We start from the raw sequence: 25,357 nt of genomic DNA, 5'->3' as shown, positions 1-25,357 counted from the left end.
TTATTAAGTCATAAAACCAGATAGATGAAATATGTTTCATATCAACCAAAAAGGTTTACGTATGAAAAAAGCTGACAAAGACGAAAACTAAGCACATTTTCAGTTTAATTTTAGTTAGTTTTGTGCACATTTTCACTTTAATTTTAGTTAGTTTTGTGATTACAAAATACAGCTTTAGTTAGTTATAATTTTTTTAAAAACTTGTTATTTCGTTAGTTTTCGTTAACTTTAATAACCTTGGTATGCAGAAATATTCAAATACAATAGGTGAAAATATCACATTTACTCTGCATGAGAAACACTGCATGGTGTCTATCCCAGTCTGCATTAGATTAGCATAAAGTGGGCAGTTGCCAGTTTTATCCTCACCAAAATGTTGCATTACTTTACCCCCTTTCCTAACTACATGTCATCACATAGTTGGTACTAGGGCTGGGCGATATGGACCAAAAGTCATATCCCGATATATTTAGGCTGAATATCGATATACGATATATATCCCGATATTTTTAGTGCAAAGTGAGAGCAAATGTTCAGTCAAAGTCAAATATGACATGTCACAAGTAGTTTTATTGAAACCGTTTATTTAAGTCAACATAAATACTGTATAACAACAGGAGGACCTTTTTTTAAAATCAAAGCTCCATAAAGTGCACATTCAAATAAAAGATATCTTAAATAAAAGCTGCAGCTTGCCTGGAGCAAGGATCACAGTGCAAATTTGTATATTGATATAGGCAATATGGTCTAATTCCATATCACATTTGAAAATATATCGATATATCTTTTATATCGATATATCGCCCAGCCCTAGTTGGTACCATGTTGTTTCTTGGATCTTGTTGTTTCATATGATGTCATGATCTTCATAATCACACTGGTGTCTTCAAGGAGATGGAAAAAAAAATTGTAGTTTGTTTTTTCATAACTACAGTGAGCCTCATGTAGCTCTACAATGCAAAGGATGCTAAAAGTTGTGTTTGTGCAATGATGCTGATGAGTAAAATGTTATCAGTATTCAGAAAAAGATGAAAATGTATCTTTTTAAAATACAGAAAGTAACCTACCTGACTCCTGTAGGCACCATAAAGCATCACATTCCACCTGTGAAATATTTAAGACTTACATGTTTCCATAAACTCCTCTTCCTGCTTGTATTGGTTAATGTCATCTGTTAGATGGATGGATGTGGATCATGGCTGGCTGAGCTATTAGTATGAATTATCCATGAGGATGTATGTACAATTTAATCAAAGATTTAAAACACATGTATTATTCAGCTCACGGAGCAGCTGAGCATGTCATTCAGATAAATGAACACATAGTGTACATGTACGTCTGCAGCCACAGCTTTCTGTCATTCCATAACTACATTGACCCAGTCAGAGTCTAGTTAGCATGTTAGTGTTTGTTTCTGTGCTGTGGTGCTGACGTGATGTTCACCCCTGCAGTGATCCCATATCGAGTGGTCATCATCCCGATCAAGAAGCTGAGCAACACCATGACCACCTCTAACCCTTGGGTGTGTGTGTCAGGAGAGCTGGGAGACTCAGGCATCATGCAGATCCCCAAGAACGTCCTGGAGATGACTTTTGATGTGAGTAGTGTGACCTTTGCCCTTTTACAGGCTGAGCACACGGTTGGTCAGTGCATGGAGTTTTAGTGATGTCTGGTTTTATGCGTACCACATAATCTTCAATTCCTCCTCCCCTGTCACTGTTGTCCATCACACTCACACTGCATGCTAGCAGCACGCACATTAAAGTACCTACAGATCGTTTGAACATAGACTGAATAAAAGAAATGGATGTGGTCACTGGAGTGTGTCTATGTTCCCCGGGCCCTATGTAGCGCTCTTTGTATGAGACTGGGGAACATAAGACCCTTTTTCCCTGCTTTTCCCAAAAAGGGTCCTATGTTCCCCGGTCTGTTACTTTTTCCACCATTACTGCCAAATTCCATGGCAAATAAGCCTAACCCTATGTAGGTCTACGGGCTGTTGGACCTGCAGGTCTCGAGCTCACCCTAACCCTATCCCCGCAACAGTGGGGAACATAGGACCCTTTTTCTAAAAAAGGGTCCTATGTTCCCCAGTATGTATTGCTACTGGGGAACATGGGACCCTTTTTGGGAAAAACGGGGGACATAGGACATTTCTTCTAAAAAAGGGTCCTATGTTCCCCTGTAGCAGTATACTGGGGAGCCTTTTTTAGAAAAAAGGTCCTGTGTTTCCCGAGCGGGGAACATAGGACCTTTTTTAGAAAAAAGGTCCTGTGTTTCCCGAGCGGGGAACATAGGACCCGGGTAACATAGGTCCTGGGGAACATAGGGATGACCACATCGTCACCATGACGTCACCCATTGATTATTGGAATACCGTTTAGAAACCTCAAGTTTAGCTTTTTTTTATATAAACCAATGGTGATCATATTTGGATGATAGTGGTGCTGAGAAGGTTAGCAGGTGTACAGGTGTTGGTGCCCGTTACTGTAAGCATAGAAGTGCCAAGTTACAAGCTAATGTTAGCGCTAGCTAGCTCGGTAGGCATGGTAACTAACATTAGCTGCAATATTAACTTTCGGAGTCTGGGTCAAGTCATTTTGTCCGTTTTTCAATTCTTTTCATTCTGCTACTCAAAGAATGTTGGTAATAATTTTAGCACAACCTCACCTATATGACCTGATAACATAGAAGAGGTAAAATGAAGATAACTTCTAGTTCTGTATTTTTATACTAAATATATGTGACCTTATCTCTGTGGTATTGCTTTGCCTATCATCATCAAACAAAAACTCATGACATCATGAAGAAGTTATGCGCCGGTGGTATATGTGACTCCAGAGGGTTAATGAAGATACAAAGTTTGGCTAGTGATAAATGGGCTTTAAACAAAATGTAGTCAATGTTAAAACCAGCCACCTCCCAGTCTTCCTGCTGTCCTCACACTGCATGTGTGTTCAGCTGCATGTTGATAAGAGTGATGTTTTCATTGTTTGTATGATGGTTTATGTTTTGTTCTGAGATTGCCACCACCACCATTTTGATTGTCCATCCTTTGTGTGTTAATAAGTGTTTCGTCTCCCTCAGTCTGCTTTCAGGCCTCACACGCACATCTCCGCCTTGTTCAAGGTTAGAGGAACCCCTGCTCCATTCCATCCATCTCCCATTGTCTCTGTCTGTCTGTCTCTCTAAATGCTTCTGTTCCAGTTTCCCCTGTAGGCACCATTGTCATGTTTAGTTTCGACTGAGTCATAGTGGGTCCATTATCCTGCTAGAAAGTGTTTTCAGTATAGAACAGTTACAGTCACAGGCTTGAATCTAAATGCTGCTCTATATTGTATTTCAAACCTGTACATGCTGGCACTGCTTATAACTACTCAGAGAATTGGATTAAAGTGTTTAATTTAGGTGTTTAATTTAGCTATATATTATGAGTAACTAAGGCCGGGACACACAGCCTGCACCGGAGCAGTGTCCACACACAGTCACTATGTTTACAGACACTTGGAAAAAATGAATTATTGCCTTAATCTGACTATAACTGGACAACTGAAGTGCATGTAAATGTGGTTATCAAAATCAATCAAAAAATAAAAATGACTTTATTTATCCCTGAGGGGACATTCAGTTAGTCTGGTAGAATCTCTTGAAGTCCGACTAATGACGAAGTCCTCCAACTCAGATTAAGACACCCAGATAATGCGATTGGAATTAGATTTTCGCCGGTATGTATGACAAGACAATTCATGCTGTGCATGCTCCACCCCCTGCGCTGGCGTATGACCTCGGAACAAAAACATCAAAGAAAGCCAGCAAGAACGAGAGGTCCGGGTCAGTAAGACAGGCTAGTGTTGTAGCCCTCCAACAGCATCTGGCATTCTTGTCTGCCCCTCAAATGGTGAACAGAGCTGTTCGATTATCCATCTTGTTCTTGTTGTTCGAAAATGCTAGTTTCCCGCCTTTCTCTACTTGTTTAATATGACTAATAATAATATTATTAATAATAGGTATTGACCCGCTGAAATGACGCATATCTCCACCCAGTGTTGAGGAGGAGGACACGCTCCCATCAGTTATTCGATTTTCTCAGTTGCATGTAAACTGGGACAAGGACAGAAGCCCTATTAGACGCCAAAATCGAATTTTAAGCATAGCTCGATTAAAATTTCTGCTGCTGTGCTGCTGTCTGCCATCTACATTGAGTGTGACTTTGATAATGGCCATAAAAGCGATCCACAACACTGTGCCGCATATATTTCAGAACAAAAGCTTGTTTAAGCAAATGAAGGGATTCTGTGCACAGCAAGTGTAAGACTAAAAACTATTTGTTTTAATGCCTTTGACATTTTCTACAAATATAGACACCAGCTGTAAGTTTGGCAAAATTAAATCAGTGCATGCTAGGATAGCATCATTGAAAGGGATTAAGGACTTAATTGAACTAATTCTCATTTCCATGGAGTCCACGGATAAGCAGGAAAATAACACGAAAATGCAAATATCTTAATAACACATTCATATTTAATATTTTAATAACTGCATAATATATTCCCTTGAACTTAATTAAGGACAACCAGAATCAGTGTGGAAGCAGGCTTTAATGGTTGTGGGTAGACAGCTGCAGTACTGTAATTATCACTGCACATCAGGATGAAGTATATAAAGTTAGATTTGGTACTGCAGGATGATATTGATAAAATGATTGCATTAACTATGTTTTGTGTTGACTGTGTGTGTTTAGTGTCAGAACCTGGGGAAGCTGACCACGGTGCAGCTGGGTCATGATAACGCCGGCCTGCTGGCTAAATGGCTGGTGGACTGTGTCATGGTGCGCAATGAGATCACAGGACACACATACAGGTGAGTGTCCCTCACTTTGGCTCAGACTGAAATATTATATTAATAACAACTGTCTGATGAGTTGACATGACATTTTTTGACATATGGTACAGAAACTCATATTTGACTGTCACTCTAGCAGAGGTCGGCAACCTTTTCCATGAAAAGAGACATTTTTGGCCAAAAAACAGAAAGAAAAATCTATCTGGAGCCGCATCTTTCAGCCTTATAATGAAAGTAATTTGCCAATTTCTCGCTGCAAATCAAGCAAATCACTCATTGTGAAGCCCTAAACAAATATGTCTTTTCTGTTGTAGCTAGTTATGGCAAAGATTTAGAGGAAAGGGCAAAGGGCCAGATAGTCATAGGCTCTGATGCACATTTCAGTCGACTAAAATATATATATTTTTTTTTACTGTCTATAGGGTACATATTTTTACAATTGGAGAAAGAATCACAACAATGATGTGGATTACATTGTAGACAGATTCCTTCTTTTTTTTTTTGCCTACCCCTGGTCGAGCATGACCAAATTATTGATTTGTACTTCAGTCTCAAATATCTGGACAGCTATCAGATGGATTGTCATTAAATTTACAGACATTAAACAGATTAACAGGGTCCCCAGAGATTACATTGTGACAACTTTGGTGATCCTGTGACATGTCAAGTTCTTTTACTTCTCAAACATCTCAACATTTACCACATGGACTCTAAATGTGCTACAGAAAATTCATCCTGTTTTTAGTTTGTTTTCTTAATTGAATCACTTAAAAAACTGTTGGTTTGCTGTGAAATTTAGTACGCAAACACACGCGCTATTCCGTCATTACGTCTAAATAAGGATTTGTCTATTTCTTATTTGTAACCCAATATCATAGACAGCATATGAAGATGGTGACAAATAGACACACATAGGTGTCCTCTGAAGTAGAAAAATTGACAGCGGCCTCTTGTACTGACACATTGGTCTTCCTACATCTCATTTGTATACATCTGAATTTCAAAGTTCTTTTTCTGTCTTCCAAAAAGCTTTTGTGGAACTTTCCACCATTGTCATCACAACAGCAACAAGTTGAACCAACTCTGACAACAAGTCTGTAAGATGTGGTGAAAAGAACAGGAACACTGCAAAAACCAACTGACGAAAAAATAAGAAATAAATAACTAGAATTAAGCAAATACATGCTTGAAATAAGTGAAATTATCTGCCGGTGCAGTAAGTAAATGTTTCTTTGTAAGAATTCTTTAAATCAGTAAATAAATATATCTGGAAAAAACAATGATAGCTTGAAATAAATCCAAATATACTTATTTTGAGCAATTGTGGCTTGAATTGCCCGACTGTAGTAACATTAAAATAAGCCAGAAATACTTTAAACAAGCACATTTTGGTGGATAGAAAATTATTTTGAAATAACATTCAACCTACATGCAACTAAAACTCTCAACTGGAACCAATATTTTAGGTAAAAACTCACCATATTTAACAGTTGAATACATTGAAAAACATGAAAAAGCTCACAATGTAAATCCGAAAAACAAGTCTTTACACAATAAGATAATTAATAAGCACACAATAATAATAATAATTAAATAAGTACATAAAGCTATGGTCAGTAGGTAAATTATACTCAAAACAATATAATTAAGATACTATTGCTAGAAATAAGAAGAAAATACTTGGTAAGCTTCATGTTTTTGCAGTGAAGAGAGTGAGTTCAACATCAGTTCAACTCTCTTTAAGGTTTTTTAAATAAACACACTACGTGAACATGAAGCACAGCATTATTGAGGGTCAAGTGTTGTGAGTTTTTGTTGTCTTTGTCCCCTGCAGGTTCCCATGTGGTCGCTGGCTGGGTAAGGGTGTGGATGACGGCAGCCTGGAGAGGGTCCTGATTGGTGAGCTGGTAGTGCCCAGCGGAGAGGAGGATTCTGGGAGAGGCTGCGGGACACCACCGATGCAGCGCTCACCATCCCAGACCAGACGCATCAGCATCACATCACTGCGAGGATACAGTCAGTATCTGTCAGGACTCATATGCAGACATCTGTGAACACATGACAGCTATAGACCCACTCTGGTTTAAAGAAGTAGAGTTTATGTAGTCAATAGTAGCCAATATAGCCACGTAGGACACAGAATAATACCACTTAATGTTGTGCAAAGTTATTATAGATTCTAACCAAAACTAACGAAATAACGAAAACTAGAATTGAAGAAACATTTTCGTGAACTGAAATAAAAATAAAAACAAGAGCTTTTAAAAAAAACATACCTAACTGTAACTGTATTGTGTAGTTACAAAACTAACTAAAATTATAGTGAAAATGTCCTTCGTTTTCGTCTTTGTCAACTTTTTTCATACGTAAACCTTTTTGGTTGATATGAAATCTATTTCATCTATCTGGTTTTATGACTTAATAAACTTATTGGGACTGAGATGGATCAGACAAAGGAAATAAAGGAAACATTTATTATGACCTATTGAATCTGGCACCCAACAAATACCCCATTACAAAAAACTAACACTAAAACTAATGAAAACTAAACTAAAACTAAGCATTTTCCAAAAAATAAAAACTAATTAAAACTAACTGAATTTGAAAACAAAAATTGACAACAAAATTCAAACTAAAACTAATGAAAAAAAAAACAACTATAACCTTGATGTTGGGTTGTTATTCAGACTGTCAGACATCTTCTCTTATATAACACAGCTGTGTTCTTGGTTCCAGAACCGACTTCAGCCCAGATCCAAGAGGCCATCGGGGAGGCTGTGAACAACATCGTCAAACACTTCCACAAGCCAGAGAAAGAGGTTAGTGACTGATCTCCTCCTCAGTAGTGTCTGAGTTCCTCTGTTTGATAATGAATGAACTCATTTTTTATTAGCTTCGTCACTGCTGTACTTTCTGTGAACCCTTCACATGGCTTCAACTGACTGTGTTCATCAAGTTTCAGTCAGTAAAGTGGTGGTCTAATGGCCACAGCAGAGGAAACAGATGAACAAATGGTTTAAGTGCTTCTGTCAGACTGATGGAGAGCGATGCATGCAGGCTGAGAGGCCATGAACTAGACATCAGTGGGTTCATTTAGTCACAGGGCTCTTTCTGCTCACAACTCAATAGCATTCTTTTCTCAGAGCTATAAAGCCAGGAGCACACTTTAAAGTTTGGAGAAACTACCAGACATTTAAGAAAATTTCACCATTAGTGGCAGCTGCAGTTGGGAGAGCTCATGACAATGAACAATAAGCATTTTTTTGCTGGTGGGTGAGACAGTAAGGATAAAAAAAAAACTGGCTCGACAGAATTATCTCATATAAGGTTGAAGGATGATGTTTGTTCAGCTGAAATAAATCACATTATCAACTGGTGTTTGATAGCAAATACTTGACAAGTGTTTAATTTACTAACTGAAGTGAGTCAGTAGAATGATGGGTTCATTTGTCTGGTTTGGCTGGCTCCAGGCGCTGGTAACATGAAGGGAGTGCAGTGACACAAAGCAGGTTAAAAAGTGGTAAAGACACATTAAATCAGTTGTAATTACTATTTTTAACAATGCATCAAATAACAATGTGAAAGCAATGTGGTAATTGTGGGCTCCAGTTTTGAAACTTCCAATTTGGCAATCTTGGCTGTTGCCATCCTGGTTTTTGCAACCAGAGCATGCATGGAACAGATTAGTAGCAAAATGACACTATGTATAGGCCAACACTTGTAAGTTTACATGACACATGAAAAAAAAAAAGATTGCCTTAATCTGACTATAACTGGACAACTGAAGTGCATGTAAACGTGTTAGTCCGACTAATGTCGGAGTTCTCCAGCTCTGATTAGGACACCCAGATTATATGATTGTAATAGGATTTTTGCAGGCATTGATGATAAGACAACGCATGGTCATAATAGCCGGTCACAATATCCGGTCGCATTAGCCGGTCGCATTAGCCACTCGCACACTAGCTGGTCACATTAGCCGGTTGCCTATCAGTTTCGACGGCACAAAGTGTTAAATTGAGGTCAACAGAAAGGGCACCATATTAACCCGCTGAAACGACGCATATCTCCACCCAGTGTTGAGGAGGAGGACATGTTCCCGTCAGTTATTAGATTTTCTCAGTTGCATGTAAACTGGGACAAGGACAGAAGTCCTATTAGACGCCAATATCAATTTTTAAGCATAACTCGATTAAACTGTGCATGTAAACGCACTGACTAGTGCTAGTTAACTCTCTTGGTTCACAATGGGTGAATGACGCCTTGGAGTGTGTTTTATTCCAACTGAACACTGAACAAGATATTTTTAAGTGACCGAAAATGTTCCATTTAACTTTGATGAAGTGAAAACATACTGTGAAAGGGTCAAAATTCAAGACATTGCACTGGTTAACCTGCTTTATCATCTATTTTACTCTAAATTGGACCATAATTTACGAACCTATTTCCAAAAACCTGGGAAGCTGTGTAAAGAAATTTCCCAGTGTGAGCATTAGATATCTTGTCTTTGTGTTGTATTGAATGTAGGTTGTAAAGGATCATTCTATTCGGTTTTTATTACATTTTTCACAGGATCACAACTTTTTTTGAATTAGGGTTGTACAAAATGATAATCATGCTGTAATTAAAAATACTTGAAAATAGCGATTAAGACCATAAAGTCATTATGATAATGTTTACTGAAGTAATAAGTCAACTAAGTAGTAGGGTCATTTTCGTCTGCAAACAGACTTCTTTTTGCAAGCAGTGGAGTCGCCACTTGCTGGCCATTAGAAAGAATGCAGGTAAGGCTTTGGCACCACTTTTCAGACTCTGAGTTTGCCACTTGTTAGAGACTAGAGAGTGAACATATTGTAGCAGCAGAATATTGGACTTGGACAGAAACATGACTTACTGAATTACTGTGTTGCTCTGTAACTGCTGGGTGTGTAAATAAGAAAACCATTTCACCATGTCAGCTTAAAAGGTGATAAATGAGGTTAATGTTATGTTTCCACACATCTGAAAGGCTTTTTCTGTGCTCTGTCCTTATCATGTTGACTTCTGTTGCATGTGTTGATGTTGTGTGGATGCAGAGAGGCAGCCTGACCGTCCTGCTGTGTGGAGAGAACAGCTTGGTGGCAGCTCTGGAACAGTTCTTCCATCACGGCTTCAAGTCAGCCCGGCTCTTCCAGAAGACTGTGTTTGTGTGGGACTTTGTGGGTGAGTGTGGAGTGACAGCGCCATCTGCTGCTGAGGAGATGAACTACGATTACATCCCTGTACTATCACTGAAGACTATTTTATTTTGGGACCTTTGTAGAAAGTTGTGGATGCTATACTGTCCTACCAAGTCTAACTGCAGTAACTACGCAAAAGGTAAAACTGAGGAAAAACTTTTTAAAAGTATTTTAACATGTTTTAACTGGCCAGCCAAATGGGTTATAGGTAGGTAAGTGATATTACACTTATTTCTACATTTATTGATGATGTCATTTTTCCACTCAAAAATCGTAACGATTTATTTGACCTTTGACCCCAAAAACGTAGTTACTGCACTCTGGTTTTGCTGTAAAAGGTTCTAATAGTAATGCACAAACAGAGTGCAGTAACTGCAATGTTGTTGTCTTCTTTCAGCTTTTATATTTTGTTGGAAGTGAATAAACATTTTCAAATTGATTTTGTTGGAAGTGTATTTAAGAGTTTAGCAACTCTATTCAAAGATTTGTGTATTTTAGACTTAATATTATGAAGAAATGTTATATTTTAGTCTTAATATAATTTTATCTCATTTCTTACTTCATCACTATCTAGATAATAATTTCCCTGTCAAATAAACTTATAATTTCTATTATTTTTATGTTTAAATTAGTATATATATCCAAAGCAGAACGTGGTAATTGCAATTACTGCTTGGTTTTGAGTTGGATTTTGTAGTTACTGCCATTTTTATATTATTATTTCTCAGAAATAAAAATTTTGTCACAAGATAAAACATCAAGGAGTTCATTTTTAGTTATAACTCAATTTCGGCCAAAAATGTAGTTACTGCAGCTAGGCTTTGTAGGGCAGTACAGACTGAGTGTTCTTCGCCTCTTTACTTTATCTGGTAAAGCAGTGTGAAAGGAAACATGTCCTCTCATCCCTCTGCAGAGAAGGCTGTTGCCTACATGGAGTCAGCTGATCAGATGGGAGACCTTCAAGAGACTGCCGAGCCGCTGGGGATGACCTGTCAATCACTCTGTCACTACGTCAACGCCATCAACTCCACCCCCAGGAACATTGGCAAGGATGGCAAGTTCCAGCTGCTGGTCTGCCTCGGAGCCAGGTCAGTGTCAGCAGAACCCTGATGTCATACACCACGCTTGGACAAACATGGGCTGGAAATACATGGAATATATTTTTATATTTTAGAAATGCATTTCTCTTCTAGTTGTTGGGAACTTCAGGAACTCTGATATTAAGACACACAAAAGAGTCATGACAACTTCTGATGTGTGAAGAATGGGATATGACAGATAAATATGTTAATGTATACTGCCCTACAAAGTCTAACTGCAGTAACTAGCAAAGGGTAAAACTGAGAAAAACTGCTTTAAAGTTTTTTAACGTTTTTTTACTGGCCAGCCAAAAGGGTTATATGTAGGTAAGTGATGTGACACTTATTTCTACATGTATTGATGATGTTATTTTTATGTTTAAAAAAAATCATGATAATTGTTTTGACCTTTGACCCCAAAAATGTAGTTAATGCACCCTGGTTTTGCTGTAAAAGTTCTGATAGTAATGCATAAACAGAGTGCAGTAACTACAATGTTGTTTATTCTCTTTCGGCTTTTATATTTTGTTTTAAGTGAATAAACATTTTCAATTTGATTTTGTTATCAGTGTATTTAAAAGTGTTTAACAACTCTATTCAAAGATTTACGTATTAAAGACTTAATATCATAAAGAAATGTTATATTTTAGTCTTAATATCATTTTATCTCACTGTTTTACTTAATCACTATCTAGATAATGATTTCGCTATCAAATAAACTTATAATTTCTATTATTCTTGTCTTCACTATTCAACACCATGAAGAAATACAAGACTACACTGTATCACAGTAAAAGTGAAGTTACTGTGGTCTGCTTTAGTTTTGAGTTGGATGCAATGTTTATATCATCATTTCCCTGAAATAAAGCAAAATTGAAATCTAAAGCTATAACTAAAGTTCATTTTTAGTTATAAGTCAATTTTGACCAAAAATGTAGTTACTGCAGTTAGACTTTGTAGGGCAGTACATATATGATAACTATGTTTATTGACATAAATTCAATGTCTAACCAGATACGATTTCCAAAACGTTGGATTTTTCAGATATAACCACAGGACTGAGATAACAACACAGACAAAATCCCTTATGAGAAATAACACAAAGTGTTTTAACTGAAAACAAAGTGTTAAATGTGGAACAGCATCACTCATGGTTGGAAGCTGACTGATAGCCCTTTTCAACCAATGCTAACCTAGGTCTGATGCTGGTTCACAGTTGGTTCAACTTGCAAACTGTCTCAGAACCAGTTTGCGTTCGTGGTTCAAGACCAGCAAGGAGTTGGTGCCACTCTGGAACCAGTTTTCCTGGCCGAGAGCCGGTTCTTTGGCAGTCAAAAAGCAAGGAACTGGTTCACAATGACACACCTGAACTGCCTTGGTCAAAAAGGGGTATAAGAAAACAGGATTTCATAGCCTTCAAAGAAAGGGAGTCAGTCTGTACTGATATGAAGAAACATTATCTAGGGCTGGGCGATATGCACCAAAAGTCATATCCCGATATATTTAGCCTATATACGATATATTTCCTAATATTTTTATCGGAAAGTGAGAGCAAATGTTCAGTCAAAGTCAAATATGACATGTCACAAGTAGTTTTATTGAAACCGTTTAAGTGAACATAAATACTGTATAACAACAGGAGTACCTTTTTTTAATTTTTTTAAAAAGCTCCATAAAGTGCAAATTTAAATTAAAAATATCTTAAATAAAAATAGCCTATGAAAAAAATAGGCCAATCTTTTTCTGAAGTAAATATATTTATATGAGAAAAGAATAACGAACATTACAAAAGAACTGAATATGACAAACCCTAGTAAGGGCAGCATTTATACGTATATAAAGAAATAATTATTCTTTTTAACTACATTGATATATCCCATATGGTCAAAATCCATGTCGCATTTAAAAATATATCAATACATCTTTTATATCGATATATTGCCCAGCCCTAACATTATCCCACTGTTTGTTCTGCAGAGACCGCCTGCTGCCCCAGTGGCTCCCCCTGCTGGTGGAGTGTCCCGTGATCCTGCGGATGTATGAGGACACGGCCCTGCTCAGAGACCGCACCACTGTCAACGCCCTCATCGGAGTCTTGGAGACGCTCCACGACTTTCCCGTCACACTGGAAGCCTCACTAGTCAAAGGCATCGACCTTTAGCCCCAGGAGAGAGCGGCGGGCTCCACATCTCCCTCTGAAACCTCCCTTAAGTACCACCAACCTCACCCACCCTTCCACTTTTAGCCTGTTGGCTCTGGGATTAAACACATGACCAGGGAAGGAGAAAGTGAGGGACAAGATATGAAAACTGAAGAAAAGTTTGGTTACCAAAGCAAAAAGTTCCACTGCTTCACGTGAGAAGTCGGGGCTTTGGATCAGTATTATTACCCACCTGGTGGCTCTGAAAGGCTCTTTTTAATGAAATTACAACTAGTGCTTAATCATGTTTTATTTTATGAACTACAAAACCCAAGTTCACAATACTGTGTGCAATTTTCCAGAGCATACTATTTGGTTTTTTGGTTGATTACTCTTGAAGCAGCCATTGGTTACACTACAACTTAAGCTTGCTTCAATCCTTCATAGTATTTTATATTTTTCTTATTTCCAACAAATTTCATGGACGACCCAATCCAAAAATGTGTACTTTCTGGATCTCAGCTCAGAGTAAATCTTTAAAAACAGCTCCCAAATATATAGTTTTATTTTTATATAGCTCAGTAATTTCTAAAACAGGTGGTTGCTGTAGTTTTTAACAGATTTCACTCATACAAGAAGAAATAGTGCATTTAATGAGAACTATTTTCAGCAGTGGATTAATCCACATTTTGTGCTCAAGTGGTGTATGTAGGATTGAGTCCAAACAAAACCCAGTGTGTGTTCATGGTAATGTGTGGCTCACTGATGTGAGACGATGTAACCACGTCTGTCTTCGTCCTCTCTGGCACAAGTGATATTAAAAGACAGGAGGGCAGAGGCTAGCTGGTTAGCATGCTAATTTCAGTAGAATCGTCTGCAACACAATACAAAGACGCCTTTGACGTAACATTTAAATTATTGTAATGTTAGTTCATTTTTAGAATGTTTCAAACTAAAAGTCTGTCTGTATCTTTGCACCTTTAAAATACACCAACATGTAATGCTAATGTATTTTACAAAAATAACAGCAAGCTAACATTTCTGCAGGTAGGTTTTCATAGATTAATGAAATTAACTGGAACAATGGCTGCTTGGGGGGGAAGAAAATCAAACAAAAAAATTAAAAGTATGCTTTGGAAAATCGCTGACAGTAATTAACTCTGATATATGCAGTGAAAAATTTGTGTTTCATTAAAATGTTATTAGCAGACGTTTGCCTGTGTCCTAGCTGTGTAGCCTAGCCGCCTTCAGTAGGTACAACTAGACAAACTGTGATAGACTCTCCTCGCCTGCAGCCGGCCATTACAGCGCCACCATCCCCACACCCTAGTTAGTGTTAGCATTAGCATTAGCCAGCATGCCTGTGGGATGTGAAAAGTATTTAGAACCTCACAAGAGACTGGGTGATCACTGACACACTGGAATCAGGACGTTCTGATGTGTTACCTGCTTCCTGCATCTCTTACTATAAATCTGCTGGACTTGTTGGGCATTTTCTCTGCTGGTAGCCTGCAGAGGAACACAAACTGATCTCAGTGATGGTTCAGAGTCAGGAGCTGAACCTGTGGCTGCATGGACATTCCTACCCCACTACAGCCACCAACCTGGCTGTTTTAAATGCTGCGTGCGTGCGTGCGTGCGTGCGTGCGTGCGTGCGTGCGTGCGTGCGTTCGTGCGTTTGTGTGTTTGTGTCATATTTCAAGGATGTACATGCATGTGTGTTTGCCCCGGATTTATTTTTATATCTTCCAACTAATGTTTTAAGGTGATCAATTGGTTTCTGTAGTGTGTGTGTCCTCACCGGGCCAGATAAACGAGAGTGTGTGTGTGTGTGTGTGTGTGTGTGTGTGTGTGTGTGTGTGTGTGTGTGTGTGTGTGTGTGTGTGTGTGTGTGTGTTTTGTGCACACTGCACACAGTTTGCCAATATCATCACTTCAGTAACAACTAAAAGTTCACCTACTAGCTTTCTTTCTTTTGGAGCTCTCAGTCACATTGTGTGTGCTCTGCTGTCATTGCAGGACTAAATGAGGTTAACTTTTTGGTTGAAACATCTGCCAAAAGATAGTAAGTGAACCTTGAGCTCATATTAATTAGTCAAACTACCATTCCCAAGGTCAAGAACAAACTTTTACGCTAGCAAGAAAAATGTTCCTTTTTGTAAAAATGCTACTTTTAGAGAGTGAATCAGTTAGTTGCAGTTTGGTGGAAGACGTTCCACAGATATTACTTCAGTATTGAATATGTCATGTGTGACAGCAGGTGGAAGTATTTTTCCAATCTTGGACAATAAAGAAAAGCTTAAATTTTAAAAGATCAGGAGGAGGAACAGTGTGCCTTGCGCTGAAAAGGTGTGGATATTTTAACTTTATTTCCACGGTGTTTCTCTAGAGGTTTTAAGACGCACATTAAAGAGTCTACAGTAGGAAAAAAATGTTTCGCTACTGGCGCCTTGGTGTGATCGTCAGCTTAGACTTTTTTATTGTCAACAAATGTTGTGATTGTTGCACTTGCCTCAATACTCTGTTGTAAAAAATTAACATCTAAAAAAACTAAATTTTATCAAACAGCTGGTCTTAAAAAAAGTTACTCAAACTGTTGGGACTATTTTCAGTGGTGGATTAATACACAGTTGGTTCACAAGTGGGCAAGAACTTCACAAGGGCATGTTTCAGTCATTTTGTTTGGCACATGGGCATTTATTGTTGGTTAGGGTATTTTCGTGGCATTTGTTGACAATATTAAAAATCTAGAATATTAGCCTAAACCTTTGATGGCGTTTTAGTATAAAATGGGTTCATTTGGTATCAGTGTGTGATGTTACAAGCTAGCTATTAAAACTTGTAAGTCCCATACGACATGTCAGATATAACCGAAGGAACTGGACCTTATGTTTCATTTTAAAGAATCAAATTCAACCCCCACCTCCTCCACACACAAACTTTTTTTTTCTCTACTTTAGCAGCGGCCAACAGAGATGAGTGGAAACTCTAGTAACTTTTTTTCAAATGGATTGGTGTTTCCCTGTTAAACCTTTGCTGCATGACAGATTGTGTCAATGAATCCTTTCTGAGAAATGGTGTAAATATTCTCATTAGTGCATGTTGGCATTTAGATGTTGATTGAGCTGTATTTATGGTAACCCTCATCTAATGAATACTAGATGAAAAGTGAGTTTCTAGGGACAGTGGGACACTTCCCTGTAGCATTTGGCTCTCTTCAGTATTGAGTGTGAAGGCCTCGCAGCCTGTCACGCTTTGTTTTGAATGTCTTGATTTCATGTATTTATTAATTTAATATTAATCCGTAGCAGGCTGGTGCAGCACTAGTATTTTAAGGTTGATGAAGCCTGTTGGATAACTGGAAACATTCATGTCTTTAAAGCAGTAACCACTATTTCCACTTGATGCGTTTGTATCCTGTTTTAACCCTGTGTTCTCCTGCTACTGTGCCCCTGATGCCTCACACACAGGACCATCAGCTCCAAAGCACAATAACAGATTTCTCTGTCTCGTCCTGGATTAGTTTGCGGACAAACTCTGCTGACGGCTACAGGGCACGTCTGGAAGAATAAACTGTTAATGGACGATTGAGATTCTTCCTCAGACGACTGCACACTCAACAGGAAATGCTACTGACAGCCATGACAGCAGCGACTTCACGTTCTTGGCAAACGCCACCGGACAAATAGTTTAATGTCTGTGTTAAACTGACTTCTTTGTTCTGATATTTATTATGCCTATTTCAATAAAAACACCCAGTGTGTTAAAGGTGTCAGTGTGTCCTTTTATTACAGTTTTTAAATGGTGAAAGAAAAATCAAGAGAATGTTCTTACAGGGAAATATATTTGTTAAAGAAATTCAGAGGAATCAGCTTTTTATCTTGAACTACATGAAAATATGTTATTGTTCAAATAAGAAAGCCCATAACTATTATCCACAACGGCCCATTTTACTCCGATTTTCAGAGAGAAATTCACTGTAAACAGCACGTATGTTATTTGCTGCCTTCATTAAATAAAGGCCACCTGTTAAATACCTGTTTGTTCACAGAATGAATGACCTCAGTCATTGAACTCCACACTGCTATTATTTAGAACACACCCCTTTCAATTAATGACTCAATAACACAGAATCAGCTGTTGGCTCTGTTGGTTTTCTACTGCTCTATTACACCTACTTGTGAATTAATTTCCATGTAGGAATATCATTTCTATCAAAAACAGTGATTGATCTGGTTAGTGCTATTATATTGACAACATTCGTGACACTTCTGGGCACTGGGTAAAGTTTCGTATGTAAATTCAACTTTATTCCAATTTTTAAAAAATAATTGTTATCCTGCAGAAAATACATTTTTGAGTTGTGCTGATTCCATAGAGGTGCAGAGGGATTTAGAGACTCTGGAGGTGACGTATGGTTTTCGATTGTCACGACGGATTAAACACGTACTTTTTTTTTTTTATACACACGCAACTGTGGCCGCCGTCACTAACTGTGCACAATGTCAGCAGCTGATCATAAACAAAGCAGCATGGCTTATTATGCACATAATAATAAACATAGTGATGGTGAATTAACCGGCATCGCTAACTGTGCACAGAGTGTCCGGTGCTTGTAAACAAACAGAGATCGCTAAGTGCAGCAGCAGCACATACACACTGTACTGCTACAGAGCTAACTGTTAGCCGGCTCTGTGACTGCAGCTGGGAGAGACTGCTGCAGGAGGACTGTGCCGCTTCGACTTGTTCTTACTCTTTTTAACGAGCCGCTAGCCCCCCCAGCTTGTTAAGAAGAGCTGAAAAGTTGCTAATTATAGCAACAAAGTCGCTAAGTTGGCAACACTGCTTTGCCGGCTTTTACAAATGGCGTGTGTTGTTGCGGTGTCGAGTACTATGTCACATACGTCTCATATTCAAATTAGGGGCGTTTCGGTGAGACCTGCCTCATTCCGGGTTTTAGACTGTAGTGGAAACAGCCCTATAAAGTACAGTGGGAGAGCTCCTGTTTCCAGGGGAAATTAAAAAGTGATGCACATGCTGATATGAGCCTTTTGTTTACTTTTAGCCAGCAAGTTCAACTAATGATAGAACACTCAGTGAAGACAGGCTAACATTATGTTAGCTTCCTGTAACATTAACAGTCACTTCCAGGACCTGTAACAAGCTAGGCTTTGCTGACATGACAAATTAAATGAAATGTTGATGAGTTAATAAAGTAACTGCTGCACTTCTTAATAAATGTAAAGTGACTCTGTCTCTCTGTAATTTACTTTTTAATCTGTTCCATTCTCAGTTTATCATGATGTTAGTTCTGACTCAGAAGCAACAGAAGCAACTTGAAATTGAGTGAATCTTGGAAATACAAAGCACATCAGTTAAAAAAAAAAAAAAAAAAGTACACAAAACAAGTAATTCATTACTCCTACTCCTGAATGGAGCATTCTCCAAACCTTTAAGGTTAATGTAATTTAATCAATTAGCAGTTTTTCAAAATTTTGCAGCAGAGACAGCTTCTATAACCCCGATTCCAAAAATCGTTTAAACGTAAACAAAAACAGAATACATCAAATTCAGAATTAGTGTAAATATTTACAAAAAAGCTAAAGTCTTCCAATTGAGCATTCGTCCGACTCCACTCGCCCTCTTAAGGGTTTCCATGAACAGAAAGTGAGGTGGTTCCAAGACAAGTAACCGCTCTTAGCTACAGATGATTATCGGAGCCAGAGTTAAAACACTGCAGACCACTGATTGGTCCGAGAGAATTGTCACGAGCACAACGCTGACCACTGGAGGAAAACAGGGTTTATTATTCATTTTAACATATAACTGTTGTTATTTCTACTTCAATCAGCTGATGTGACAGGTACGTGGGTCCCCAAAACACAGTGCAGCGTCATAAGTGCATACAAAGACAACTTACTGAACACTATGTGAACAGTCCTGTCTGAAGGAGATGAAAGCTGATGACAGAAAGCTGCCCAGCACTGTTATTGTCCAGGCCAGGAGGCTCGGAGGTTCAGGAGAATCAGGACGTCACAGGGGGCCAAGCAGAAAACCCCCAACTCATTGAGTGCAGACTCTGGTGGAGGGTCCCCTGCACCCACCCAGTCGCTCACATCATCCTCAGACTCTTTTAGGAGGTTCCTCAGCAGGAGAGCAGAGCCCACGTTCAGACACAGGATGATACAGGCTTCCTTCACACTGTGGACAGACATGCACACTTATTAGAACAACATCTTATGATCATGACTCTCCCGTCTGTCCTGACAGTATAGTCAGGCGGCTTAGGACCAGATTTAAGAATAAACGGGACACACCGGACAAAAGAACCACATTTTTTCCACATCCATCACCATAGGTTTCAATTTTTGGTAGGAGCCCCTTCATCAAGTGAATCGGAGATGGCAGCCATATAAAGTCTATGAGAACCAATATATCTTCCAAGCCACTTAGAAGGTCAATCTTGGTGTCAAAGATCTGACATGAGATGAAAGCTTTTCCTTGATTTGTTTGAGCAGTGTACATGGCAGCTAATCTGCACTCTACCGTGAACATAGTTTCCAAACACTTTCAAGTCTTTCAACTCATTCCCTGCTGCAGCACTTAAAGCAAGTTGTCTACCAGTCTGGGTGAAAATGAACATATCTATTTGATCAAATAAACATCTAGTGATATTCTCATTAGTTTTATATGATTGCTTTACCCAGAAAATGTAGATTTTGACACCTTCTAAGTGGTTCTCATAGACTTTATATGGGTACCATCTCCGACCAAAGTCCCTACATAGCTGGCTCTGGACTGGTCGTATTCAAATTAGGGGCGTTTCCGCGAGTGAGACCCGCCTCATTCTGGGTATTGGAAACACCCTTCACGAACAACAACCTAACAAAGACACCCACACACACACACACACACACTTACTGCTTAAAGAAGTTCTCAGGTCTTTTGCAGTAGTGACCGAACAGAGGGAAAAGGTTTCTGGTCATGTCAAACTGTAGCTGAGCGGCTCCACCTTCACTGAAGTGATTGGACAGGATCACCTGACAGAGACATGAGGACATGTTGTCAAACAGATCAGGAACACAGGGGACTTTTCCCTTATCTTCCCTGTTCTAAAGTAGAACAGAGAAGACAAAACTTAAAACACCCTGACTGTATCATGTCTACGTTGAGGTTATTCCTATGCTCTGTCACAAATGGTCCACACACACACACACACACACACACACACACACACACACACACACACACACACACACACACACACACACACACACACACACACACACACACAGTGTGGTGGGTTCTAGTACAGATGCATCCCTTACGTCCTGGTAGAGGATTTTGTCGAGTCTCTCTGCCAGACCCTGCCAGGCCAGCTGGAACAGAGAAAAACTCAGGACCTGGTGAAGGTGCAACAGTCTGTCCCTCACACACAGCATCATGGGACACGCTGAACTGGACAGGGTCATGGTGGACAGGTCTTGCTGGGGTGGTAGGGACAACCACCTACAGAAAAAAAAAAGTAAAGACATGAGAGATCAGCACTTTTTTGCAAAGTTGGGAATTTCTTTCCTAATTATTTGAGATCTCCTCTAGCTCTCACTGCTCCATGACAGAGCTCTTTCTGCAACATGTGTCCTACTGCAGGCGTCCATGTTTAAAGCAGTCAACCTCTGGGAATGAGTCTAAAACTTCTGCCTCAAAAAATGCTTTATTTAAGTCAGCTCACCACTAAGCTCATCATGGCTTTGTATAAAGACAAGGCAAAGCAGCCTTCATTTTATAGCACATTCAAACAAAGTACAACTAATGGGTGAAACAGGCTGAAAACTCAGTCCCTATAGCTGTACATGACAGGACAGACCAATGATAAAAACAGAGAACAAATAAAAACAACTAAAACGGAGCGAGTCTCATGCTGGGTAAAAACCAGTAAATAAAAGTGGGTTTTAAAATTAAGTTTTAAAAACCACAAAGAACAGATAAAAATAACTAAAACAGAGCAAAGGCTCATGTTGAGTTAAAAGCCAGTGGTCAATGAAAAAACAAAAAAAATGTAGTGAATTTTAGTATGGTTAGTAGTAATGATGATAGGAGCAAAGAAGGAAGTCAGGGGACCTGTATAAGAACATGAAGGTAACTTTCCAGACAGAAGAAGGATCCCTGTATTAATGCAACAGAATGGAGTGATGCTGCCCTCTGGAGGTGAGGAGGGCTAACAGTTGCATAACCTGCTGCTAGAATGACACCTGACTGAGCAAGGTAGTGATGGCCAGATGAAGCCTTGAAGCTTTCCATCCAATTGGTTCAAAAAAAGGTTAATTTCTCGAGGCTTTATATGCTCACAAACCACCCTACTGGTCAAGACCTTTATTGTCATTTCAACTATTTGTGATGGCCTCTTGGCTGTCTGCAGCAGTGTCAGCATGGGAATAATCATATGAAGGTATTATTGGTGCAAAAGATTTGAACACCTCGAACAGTGGAATTTGTAGTTGTGTACAGTGATTGTGTATGCGTATCAGTAAATTTGAAGTCACATACTCTATGAGTTGTGTACTTGCAGATTTTTTTTCTCTCCACAAATATAACACAACACTTACACATTCACAAATTCTTAACTACAGGTGCACAAATCCTAATTTACAAGTCACAGATTAAAAAACGGACTCGCTCACATTGTTGCTCCTATTGTTGTCGTATATTTGGTGCAAAACATATTTGTGTACCTGTATCAAACAAAGTGAAGTTGTGGACAAAATTTTAAAATGTGCAAATATGAATGTGAACTTGTGCAATAAATGCTCAATGTATGTGAAATAATTTCTCACAAAAATATTAGTGTTCTTTTCACAGTCACAGATTCTGTTTCCTTCAACTACAAATCACGCCCCTCCACTGAGGTCTGTGGTGCAGAACTATCTGTGCATTCAGTCTATGGAGCAAAAGGCGGGTGCTGATCTGAGATTGACGGATCCCACAGCTAGAGTTGTTCTGATTCCGATACCAGTATCGGAAATTGCTCCGATACTGTCAAAAATGCTGGCATCGGTATCGGTGAGTACTGGAGTCCAGACACCGATCTGATACCACGTAATCTATTAAATTAGTAATTATTTACTGGTTCGCTCTGTTAGGCTCTGGCACAGTTCTTCTTCGCCACTCAGCAGTGACACTTTATTTATTTAAGTTGCTGTTGGACTACTGTTTTTTATACTGTACCTTCATTTTACAATATTGTGGCTGCATTTTAATTTAAATATATTCCGAGATTTATTTAATCATATCAAGTTACTGTTGCACTACTGCCCTATTTATTCATGATTTACAAAGGGTTTGACCTGAGCCAGGCCTTACCACAATGATAATCATATCACAGTCATGCAGGTGTTGGATGATATTTTTTTATAACATACTGGTATCGGATTTGGTGCTCTGTATCGGCCGATACCCATAGCACAAGTATCGGAATCGGTATCGGGAGGGAAAAAATGGTATCGGAACATCTCTACCCACAGCCAATCAGAGTAGAGATGCTTTGTCCCACAGCCAATCAGAGGAGAGGGGCTTTGTCCCACAGCCAATCAGAGGAGAGGGACTTTTGTCCTTTTGACCTTAAAATAATCACTGCCAGCAACAAATTAATTTGACTTTGTATGATTCATTCAGTCATTCATTTAATCTGTTTTTTGATTAATGTGTGGGTACTGGTGAGAGTCTATTAAATGTGTAAAAAAAAGTGATTGTGCTGATGAATACTGGGGTGATGATGATGACTTTATTAATTCTTATTAAGAAACATTTTTTTGCCACTGTGTTTGGACTCGATTTTGCGGGGATCCATTGCGCTTTATATATTGTTCATATATCACGCCAACACTGGAACCATTCCCTGAACCACCGAGGCCCTTAAAGAAACAAGCCTCGATACGCGCTTCATAAAATACTTCCTGGATTTCTCGACACGCTCTAAAGCCTCGGTACACTGCGTCCCATCACTAGAGCAAGGTCCTATCATTCTCTTATTCAAAAGAAAATATTTTTTTCCACACTTGCCTCTCAAGGCTTCTGTGGAGAAGAAACAAATGAGCTGATACTGAAACCTCAAGAAACAACAAACCCACTGCAGCAGAATAAGACAGGGTCTACTTCTTAAAACTATGAGCAAAGACTTTTTCATAACCTGATGGTAAGTAGCCATGGTAGACTGATTAATCAATATCATTTTAAGACAATCAGAGCCATTTATTTATCATAGTATTTCACTGAGACAACAACAGGGAAGAAAACTACACTAACATTCTTTATTTCGCTTTAGGAAAAAAAAAAAGGAGACACTGCTTTTGATTTTATAGGTCGTTTCTTTTTACAAAGTTTAATTTTTTTGATTTCCTGTGGACATTTACTTAGATGATTTTTTTATTCCAAATAAGTGTTCAATACTTTTTGTCTCATTTGTTAATAAATGAGGGAAATCGTACACATCATTGTACTCTGTATGCCACGGCTGAAATGCCATCTTTGTATGTTTGCAGGCTCTCATTTGTTAGTTTTGATCTATAAATGTATTCTTGGGCTGCTTCCCTCATACCTGTGTGCATACATGTGTCGAAACAAAACTCAACATGGTCTACGCTCACAAAATATTGTACAGATGCTGGAGCCAAGAGTGAGAACTGAATTAGGTAAGAAAGCTTTTAGTTACGCCCCTTTATCATGGAACAATCTGCAAAAAGATGTGAAATTGTCTGAGTTGATCACAATTGGTGAATTTAAATCGATTCTAAAGGATAAAGAAATAATTTCTCTTGGGCTCTACTTGAGGCTCTTTCACTGTTGTTGTGATGGCTGTATTTGTATTTAATTGTTTATGTTAACTGTGTTTTAAATGTTGTAACTTGTCTCTTTTTATGCTGCCTTCTTGGCCTCTTTTCGGTCAAGAGATTTTTTAATCTCAACAAGACTTTTTACCTGGTTAAATAAAGGATATATATAAATGTATCGCATTTTGACAGATGCCAAAAAGAAAACTTCAATCAGCATTATATATCAGCCACCCTGCTGACTAGATATCAGTTTAAAACCTGTATCTGTGGAGCAGTGAAACGTGCTCCACAGACTGCTGTTTACCTGTCCTGGCCGTATGGTTTGGCTTTCTCTGTGATTTCTCTCATGGTCCATTCCAGCAGTCTTCCCATCATGTCTCCTTTGAGTCGGTCCAGCAGAGCTAACAGACCCTCAAACAGAGAGCCCTCCAGGGAGGCCAGGCGGCCCACCTCCATCACCCCCAGGCCTCCCAGAACCGCTTCTTCACCCAGTGACACTGCTGCCTGCTGCAGCTGCAGGAAGAACTGCAGGGAGGAGTAAAGACATGAGTGTTGCCCCCTGCTGGCTTCTCTGTGGCAGCACACTGACATTCAATCCATCACATTGGTAAAAGGTTTTTATATATTGTTTGACAAGAGAACTATGGACTTTGTTTTTCTACTAGAACTTGTTGACATGATTTAATGTTCGAAAAACACATTATTTTCCCATCATACTGTCCATCTGAATATATCTGTTCTCACTCTGTCTAAAACAAGGTTATAATAGTTTTGGATTTTAGTTTGGATCTTAGTTTTAATTTCGTTGTGAATTTGTGTTTTGATTCATTTTTAGAGTGAGTTTGCTAGTTTTACTTTAGTTTTTATTTTTTGAAAATGCTTAGTTTTAGTTTAGTTTTTTATTAGTTTTAGTGTTAGTTTTTTGTAATGGGCTATGTTGTATCTTTACTTCATTGATATAGTTATTCATATAATAGTTAATCAATGAGTAATTAATGTGTAATACATTTAGTTAAAAAGGTTAAAAAGAGATAAAATATTTACAAGGGGTCATTCATTTCATTTCTGTTTACGCAAGTTAAAATACTGTGTAGTTTTTTCTAGAAGAAGTCAGGAGAAACGATGTTTTCAGTAGTGTTATGCCGCTAATTTTTTCCTCTGTAATACTGCACGTTTTTTGAGTAAAAGTTTGAACCAAAGAAAGGAGTCTCCGGTTTCTTGGTTTATCCATCTCAGCCCCAATAAGGT

At 38.7% G+C, this 25,357-nt stretch overlaps 2 protein-coding genes across 5 annotated transcripts in view; one reads left to right on the top strand and one right to left on the bottom strand.

The window, feature by feature from the left end:
* Nucleotides 1-17,048, top strand: part of LOC131960761 (DENN domain-containing protein 5B-like) — a 133,090-nt gene extending 116,042 nt beyond the window's left edge. For 2 of the 4 annotated variants that reach the window (XM_059326031.1, XM_059326029.1), the window contains 8 exons: nucleotides 1,452-1,597; nucleotides 3,088-3,129; nucleotides 4,742-4,860; nucleotides 6,677-6,858; nucleotides 7,579-7,661; nucleotides 9,918-10,044; nucleotides 10,975-11,149; nucleotides 13,118-17,048. In XM_059326031.1, coding sequence (XP_059182014.1) covers nucleotides 1,452-1,597; nucleotides 3,088-3,129; nucleotides 4,742-4,860; nucleotides 6,677-6,858; nucleotides 7,579-7,661; nucleotides 9,918-10,044; nucleotides 10,975-11,149; nucleotides 13,118-13,301 — 1,058 coding nt within the window. In that variant the 3' untranslated portion in view covers nucleotides 13,302-17,048. The remainder of the gene's footprint in view (nucleotides 1-1,451; nucleotides 1,598-3,087; nucleotides 3,130-4,741; nucleotides 4,861-6,676; nucleotides 6,859-7,578; nucleotides 7,662-9,917; nucleotides 10,045-10,974; nucleotides 11,150-13,117) is intronic. The other 2 variants (XM_059326032.1, XM_059326030.1) reach the window with 1 other exon arrangement.
* A 1,488-nt stretch (nucleotides 17,049-18,536) lies between these two features.
* Nucleotides 18,537-25,357, bottom strand: part of rint1 (RAD50 interactor 1) — a 33,604-nt gene continuing 26,783 nt past the window's right edge. The window contains exons 12-15 of the mRNA XM_059326033.1: nucleotides 24,414-24,634; nucleotides 20,609-20,789; nucleotides 20,202-20,320; nucleotides 18,537-19,481 (exon numbers count right to left, since the gene is read on the bottom strand). Coding sequence (XP_059182016.1) covers nucleotides 19,268-19,481; nucleotides 20,202-20,320; nucleotides 20,609-20,789; nucleotides 24,414-24,634 — 735 coding nt within the window. The 3' untranslated portion in view covers nucleotides 18,537-19,267. The remainder of the gene's footprint in view (nucleotides 19,482-20,201; nucleotides 20,321-20,608; nucleotides 20,790-24,413; nucleotides 24,635-25,357) is intronic.

This window comes from Centropristis striata, chromosome 22, assembly GCF_030273125.1.
Source record: "Centropristis striata isolate RG_2023a ecotype Rhode Island chromosome 22, C.striata_1.0, whole genome shotgun sequence".
Classification (NCBI taxonomy): Eukaryota; Metazoa; Chordata; class Actinopteri; order Perciformes; family Serranidae; genus Centropristis; species Centropristis striata.
This window is presented reverse-complemented; position numbering and strand designations above follow the sequence as displayed.